Source organism: Sinocyclocheilus grahami, unplaced genomic scaffold (genome assembly GCF_001515645.1).
Source record: "Sinocyclocheilus grahami isolate Dianchi unplaced genomic scaffold, SAMN03320097.WGS_v1.1 scaffold405.1, whole genome shotgun sequence".
Taxonomy (NCBI): domain Eukaryota; kingdom Metazoa; phylum Chordata; class Actinopteri; order Cypriniformes; family Cyprinidae; genus Sinocyclocheilus; species Sinocyclocheilus grahami.
In genome coordinates this window covers 395,860-403,576 of record NW_015505584.1, presented here as the reverse complement: position 1 = coordinate 403,576, position 7,717 = coordinate 395,860, and the positions used below count along the sequence as shown (strand labels likewise).

General features: G+C 34.7%; 1 protein-coding gene across 4 annotated transcripts in view; it reads right to left on the bottom strand.

Moving 5' to 3' along the window:
- LOC107550676 (fragile X mental retardation syndrome-related protein 1-like) overlaps positions 1-7,532 on the bottom strand; it is a 15,597-nt gene extending 8,065 nt beyond the window's left edge. For 2 of the 4 annotated variants that reach the window (XM_016232018.1, XM_016232020.1), the window contains exons 1-12: positions 7,434-7,532; positions 4,784-4,836; positions 4,597-4,690; positions 4,451-4,522; positions 4,222-4,370; positions 2,544-2,637; positions 2,339-2,455; positions 2,048-2,218; positions 1,883-1,961; positions 918-1,027; positions 755-841; positions 475-673 (exon numbers count right to left, since the gene is read on the bottom strand). In XM_016232018.1, the coding sequence (XP_016087504.1) occupies positions 475-673; positions 755-841; positions 918-1,027; positions 1,883-1,961; positions 2,048-2,218; positions 2,339-2,455; positions 2,544-2,637; positions 4,222-4,370; positions 4,451-4,522; positions 4,597-4,690; positions 4,784-4,836; positions 7,434-7,484 (1,276 nt within the window). In that variant the 5' untranslated portion in view covers positions 7,485-7,532. Of the gene's footprint in view, positions 1-286; positions 355-474; positions 674-754; positions 842-917; positions 1,028-1,882; positions 1,962-2,047; positions 2,219-2,338; positions 2,456-2,543; positions 2,638-4,221; positions 4,371-4,450; positions 4,523-4,596; positions 4,691-4,783; positions 4,837-7,433 lie in introns of all 4 variants that reach the window. The other 2 variants (XM_016232019.1, XM_016232017.1) reach the window with 2 other exon arrangements.
- Positions 7,533-7,717: the final 185 nt, after the last annotated feature.

Below are 7,717 nucleotides of genomic sequence, written 5' to 3'. Positions count from 1 at the left end.
TTTTATTGGTCTTATGAAGTATTCTAATTTGTTGAGATTGGTGGGTTTTTGTGAAATGTGAGCCAAAATCATCACAATTAAAAGAACCAAAGACTTAAAACTACTTCAGTCTGTGTGCATTGAATTCATTTAATACACGAGTTTCACAATTTGAGTTGAATTACTGAAATAAATGAACATTTCCACGACCTTCTAATTTATTGAGATGCACCTGTATGTGGTGAAGTATGACCTGGACGTGTTTTCGAGTGATTTAGAGAGGTTCACCCAGAAACGGAAGCCCTACCGTAGCCAGACGTGTATGCGGGCCCCCGGCGGCCGCGGCCCCTGCCGGAGTAGGAGCGGTTGATATGGGTGAGGCTCTCTATTTCCACGACCTTCTAATTTATTGAGATGCACCTGTATGTGGTGAAGTATGACCTGGACGTGTTTTCGAGTGATTTAGAGAGGTTCACCCAGAAACGGAAGCCCTACCGTAGCCAGACGTGTATGCGGGCCCCCGGCGGCCGCGGCCCCTGCCGGAGTAGGAGCGGTTGATATGGGTGATGCTCTCTTCAGTGGCGGACCTCTTGTCCTTATCAGCGGGTCGGTTTGGGACGGGCCTGTAGCCCATTCCGATCTGCCGCAGCTGCTCGTCAATCTGCAGCCGCTCCAGTCGCAGCTGTTCCACCTCCTGCGCAACACAAACAAGCGCTCGAGTTTCTCTAACACATCGGCGGCCGGTCATCGCTGCGGCTGTACTGTAAATACTCACGTTTAGATAAGCAATATGGTACTCCAGTAGGACCTGTACATTGCTGATACTCTCCTTCGTACCAACAAATGTAAATGGCACCATTCCCTAAGAATAAAAATGCATTATTGTATGTGTTTATATTGATCTGGCTTCTCCTCTGTGCTACTCTCAGGTATCTTACTTCCTGTCGTGGGAGTTTGTTGTCGTTGTCGCCTTCGATGCGCACTCTCACTACACCAGATTTATCCACAATCTCCTGGATAACCTTGCCATTTTTTCCAATAACCTTCCCTACAAAGAGAAATGATTTGTTAACCATTTTGCCAGTTAAAGTCAACATGATATTTAAAAAAAACGGACCCCATTTCAATGCTTTTGTGTTCTCTCACAAAATTATTCGGTGTACCTTGAGAAACTTTGTGCATCCCTCACAAATCATTTACACACTCTTGCAAAATGATCGCATTCCCACCTCATATTATAAAATGTTACGTTTTGCAAGTGAACTCCTGTTCAGAAATTAAACTAAACTTATTTTAGAAATGAAAATTTTAAATTAAAATGAAAATGAGAAAACGAAAACCAAATTAAGTTTGTTGAAATATTAAAATTACTAAAATTACCCCCTCCCAAAAAATACAAAATAAAATACAAAATCACATAAACAGTTCTCCTGTTGCGAACAATTTCATGTTGCACTAAAATGTTGCGACTCTTAAATGAAACAAAAACTTTAAAAAAAAATCAGTCATAGAAATAAAGTATAATAAAGTCAAATATAAATATATTAAAAACTTTTAAAATATATATATATATATATATATATATATATATTAGAAATGTTGCATTGGCAACTACCTGAAAAAGTTTGTTGAAATATTAAAATGACTAAACCTGAAAAATAAAAAATAAATTAATGCCAAAAAGAAAGCATACATAAAATTGGTAAAACTTAAACTAGAATTAAAGCAAAAACTGAAAATATGAAAATAAAACGAATTAAAAGCATTAATAAATACTACATAGTATATAAATAATTCTTAAATAAGACTTGTGCACTCTAAATAATTTTACATTAACTTCAAGCTTTATACAATTTGTTTCAAAACAAAAACTAAAATAAGATCAAATAAAAAGAATGCATACCAACAAGATTGCGAGGAATCTGCACTGAATCTTCCAGAAACTCTAGATAAATCCTTGCTTTCTGTACCGCCTCAGCAGTCTGTAATGTAAGGTTTAAGAACACATCGTATCCATTACAAAGCACCTGTATAATGTAATGACAATGTGCACAGAAAGCTGACGCACCTCTCCGTAAACCCTGAAGGTTCGCGTCTCCTCGTCCAGCTCGATGGCGGTCACTCCCGGCAGCTTTCTGGCTTGCTGAATGTTACTGCCGTGGCTCCCGATGGCGAGACCCATGAGGTCCTCTCTCACAGTGAACTCCTCTTGAAATGCAGAGGCCAACTGCTTCGTACTCTACATACAATTTCAAGCGTGCAAATCTTGGTTTGCAAGTCAGAGTTCATTTTCAACCCTGGTTTAATACTTTGAGTTGCACACTGCATGGTTATTATTATTGTGGCAGTTGCCATTTACCTCGAGATGTTTGGTGGCCTCCTCGTTCCGGGACATGAGCAGGAGTTTGGTGCGGATGCCGCGTAAATGCATGTCACTCAGCAGCGAGACGAGCTTGCCGGTGGCTTCGCTCATGGACTAGTGGTGTTTGGGGAACATAATGTTTGTTAAGCTTTTGTCTTGTTTAAACCTCCTTTCAGAAGTGCCGAGGTTAACTGGGACTCACCAACACAACCAGTTCACTTTGCTCTGGGCTGTAAACAATCCGAATGGCTCCGACCGCCTTTTTGAAGTCCTTGTGGGCTTGTTCATTCTCACATCTAACACGAGCGAAGAAGAAACCAGTTCATGGTTTTAATCAACACTCTTGCAATTATACATATGTTATGATTTGCACCAAAATTTCATGGGGAAAAAAGTTTTCACAAAAAGAAATAGGATATTTTTACGAAAGATAATTAAGCACTTTTCACACCCAAATTGTCATTAATATACGGTGGTGATCCTCATTACTGCAATACAGTCTTTTTTGTGATTTTAAGTTCTATTTTTTAGCCTTTCTGCCATTATTACAAAGTATGGGAGGCGACAGGAAACAATGGGAGAGGATCAGGAAAGCATGGCTCTGACAGCTATTTTTTCATGGACGCAAGTAGAAAATCTTACAAAAATGTCACAAAATATTATAAGAAAAGTTGTTCCAAAAAAAAAAAAAATTATATATTAAATTTTTTTACAATTTATAATATAATAAATTAATGATCATTTCTTATGATTAAATCAGTGAAATTGTGAGGAAATTATATGTGTGTGTGCGTACATATATATAATATTTTTTAAATATTTTATTAACTTTCTTTTTAGGAAAACTTGAAATAACTGGAAACAAATACAACCTAATAAATTAAATCTAAACAGAAACTGGAAGTATAAAAATAAAAGCTAATTCAAACATTTACACATTTACAAATTCAAATAATTTGATTTTTTAAATATTTATATTAAGTTTTTATATGAAAATATTTTAAATTCTTTTTAATATTTTATATTTTTTATATATTTAATAAAAAAAATTTTTTTTTTAAGAAAACTGGAAAATAACAAATTCAAGACTTTAATAAAAATAATAACATTTGAATAATAATAAAAATATATATAATCCAAAAGGTATGAGATAAAAAGATGCAAAAAACAAAACACCAAATACAAATGCCATCTTTTATTTTGTTTAGATATTAATAGTAGTATTAGTAGTTCTTTCTTTTTAATGCCATGTCAGCATCTAAGCCTATCTTCATGGCAAAAACTGAGTTGGGATAATACAAGAGTTTTTGTTTAGATATTATATAAAATACCATATGTGACCCTGTACCACAAAACCAGTCATAAGGGTAAATTTTGTGAAATTGAGATGTATACATCATGAATAAATAAGCTTTCCATTGATGTATGGTTTGTTAGGATAGGACAATATTTGGCTGAGATACAACTATTTGAAAATCTGGAATCTGAGGGTGCAAAAAAATCCAAATATTGAGAAAATCATCTTTAAAGTTGTTCAAATTAAGTTCTTATATATTTACAGTAGGAAATTTACAAACTATCTTCATGGAACATGATCTTTACTTAATATCCTAATGATTTTTGGCATAAAAGAAAAATCGATAATTTTGACCCATACAATGTATTGTTGGCTATTGCTACAAATATACCCCAGCGACTTAAGACTGCTTTTGTGCTCCAGGGTCACTTATGTAAATATTATATAAAATATATGATATAACTAGTATATATCAACATCCCAGGATGCACCTCATTAGGTATGATATGGTTGTGATTGTGTAAATGATTACTTATCTTAATTAACAGTAATGTTTGTGTCCCACACTGAAGCCCGTACTCACGCTGCTCTGAGATCATCTGGGACAGGAACGGCACACTTAAAGAATGTGCTCTCCGTCACAGCTTTATTGAGGTTGACCGGGCGGAGACGCTCAAACGTTACGATCTCGTTGTAGGTTGCGTCACACGCGGCATACTCGATAACGTAGAACTGCAGAAAACAAAAGTGAAAGTGAACTCGGAGCTCCTCAGAGGAAACAGAAAGCTTAGCGAGAGGCGCGTCACACTCACGTCTCCTTTCATCATGCACACTTTAGCCAGCCACCAGCCGCCGGGCTCCTGCTCGTTCGCTCGGGAGTAAATCTGAACACAGAACAACACGTGTTAAGAGCTTCACGGCTGTGCATTACTGATAATAAAAACATCTCCCACTTCACCTCCACTTCTTCTCCTTCGGTGATCTCCTTTTTGCCGTCAGCAGGAGGTGGTAACCGCACATCACTGAAGGGAGCTTGTCTTTCAGGTTGCCAGCTGAGAAAATAATTTCATATAATGATGCTCATCCACCAAAGCTCATTTCAAAAGCATTAATGTCATGATTGGAAACTATTAGCTTCTACTCACTTATTTTCAAATGAAACGGAGAGCGAGTCGTCGTGAACGTCTTTGACAAAGCCCTGGAATAATGAGGTTTGTTAAAACAAATAAAACTGTTATTTATTAAACATAAATAAATAGAAGTTTTATTAAAAAGTGAATCCACTAATGCTATTATACAAGTTAGGTACAAAACAGGCTTACAATCGTTAACTAAAACAATAAAGATTATTGTTAATCGAATTAAAGCTGAAATCAAATAAAGTATAAAAATGAGTTACAAAAAAATATAGAAATGATGCCTTGGTAACTAACTGAAAAAAGTTTAAGTAAAATATAAAACATATTTAAAAAAGAAATGATATAAAAATGTAAAAAATAGAAATCAATTCAAAATAACTATAATAGCATTTAAATAATAATAAAATAACAAAAAAGACTAAGCTCTACTGAATAAATATAAAACATTTAAACAAGTAAATAAACTTATAAAAAGCTTTATCAAGTGTGAGTGAGAATTCGCTAATACTATTATATTATCAATCTGCGGTCCAAAATAGTGTTAACTAATAAGACTTCAACATATTGTTAATTGAAATAAAAACTATTTTTATAAAACGGATTGTTCTGGTCCTTGATTCTGATTGGCTGAGCCGCGTTCGAAGCTGTTGTAAATTACTCTACAAGCACACACCTTTGTTTACTTCTGTGTGTTGTTCGGTAACCACTTTGTTGCAACCACAACCGTTTCTGAGGAGCTACATTGTTTGGTGGAAGAATACTGTTTTTATTATCATTACACTTTATTTGCTCTCTTTTATTCTGTGAAAACTTACTACGTGTATGGATTAAACGTTTTATAAAAGCAATAAGCCCCGTGAAACCGTGGTTTACAGTGAATTTATAACAGCTGAGGGGGTTTTAGGCACTCTGCTTTGCGTCTAACAACGGCCCTTAGCTGTTATAAAATTCACTGTAAACCACGGCTTCACTGTGGCTTATTGCTTTATTCTTTCACAAACAAAATAAATTTAAAAATTTAAAAATAAATGCTGCCTTGGCAGCTAACAGAATTTAAGTTTCATTAAAAATTAAGTGAAATTAATTTATATAGAAAACAATATAAAAATGAAAGCTAATTCAAAATTAACAATACATAATATTTAAATAATACTAATATAGCACTTGTCCTAACGTTATGAGATTAAAAAGACTAACCACCACAAAATAAATATTTTTTAAAACGTTTGATATACTTTTATAACACAAATTACAAAAACATATAAAACAAACAAACACAGTAAAGTTCTTCAACACTAAATATTTTTTTTTTTTAAATGGTATAATTGTGTTTTCCCGGCTGAAATCACACAAGAACAAATATATAACACAACTAGTGTAGTTTATTAACATGTAACATTTATGGGCCAGCTTTTTCAATGAATCATTCAATGAGATTTGACGTCAGCGAGCTTGCCTATTTGAAGTGTGGCTATACATGCAAGTCACTTAGTCATAATAGCAATAGTATAGTATAACAGCATTCTGATGAATAAAACATTAAAATAATGTTTCATAAAGGAGTATTATTTTGTTCGGTGGGATCGATCAAATATAAAATCAATTTACAATATACAAATAAACGAATACTTCAATCCTAGGTGGTCCGCGCTGCCTCTCAATGGCAACTGACTCCAAAATGTAAGTTGGTATCTCTAAAAAGCTCATCTCAAAATAGAGCGGTGTTGAAATATCTGCTGCGCTGAATGACAGCTGCAGATGGAAAGCCAACAGCTGACATGCATTGAGATAAGCCTGAGCAACATGACCAGCGCTGAATATCTGAAGGATGAGATGGAGACGGAATAATAACTTCAATTAGACTTTCCAACTGTGTTTATTAATATATACCCTAGAAAGCTATAGACTTGTGTATGGTGTATACAGTAAACACTACACAAAACCAAACTACAGACGCATTGCTTGGAAGTTTCTTTAGAGAATCAAAATCTGGACTGAGAAAACAAGCTGCATATGATCTGATCATTTCTGACCACACCTTAAATTATGAATATTGGCTTCCTGGAGTCTTCTTAGCTGAAATGAACCCACTTATCAATCTCACTTCAACTAAACAGCTTACTTTCATTATAAATGGTTCTGAATGGTTAATAGGCTATTATGTGCTTCACTATAATGATGGTAAAACCAAATATGACCGAGAGCATGTTTGAAATTAAGAACAAAGCCCAATTACTGATTTTATATTAGTGTTTGAGTAGTGTTATCTTTTATCTAAGCATTCATTGTGATTCTGTTCATACAAATCGTTGAAAGACGACATAACCGAGCGCCTGACTGAATAATACTCAATAACACTTAAACAAACTGAAACCAAAAGTCAGTTATTCCAACCGTGAAACTCAGTTTCTCCTAATGCAAACCACTTTTGTATTTGAAGTCGAGGTTAAATAAACGTTAGTAATGTTTTTCTTATTTAAATATTATCCTCGCACAGCTGCTAACCGGCTAACAGCCACTGAGTCGAGTACTATTTATATGCGTCGAAAGTACACGATGTAGCTCGATTTCCAATGTTTTCTTCAAAGTTTTATCATCCTCGCTGTACGAATGCGCGAGTACAGTAAAAGAGAATGGAGTGAAATGAAGTACTTACCTTATAATAAGCTCCATTGGAGCCACGGACCTCCACCGTCAGTTCCTCCATGTTGAGCGCGAAGAGGATGCTGGGTAAAGTTCTAGAACTCTACAGGGCTCAGCAGTGAACCCTGAGGAACTCCTTCATACTACATACATACAGTACTTTAGCCTGAGATGCTGGATAGTAAAGAAGTATAAACAAACGTATACTAAAGTGTTAATATATATATATATATATATATATATATATATATATATATATATATAAAAAAATATATTTATTCTGTGGCAATTATTTGG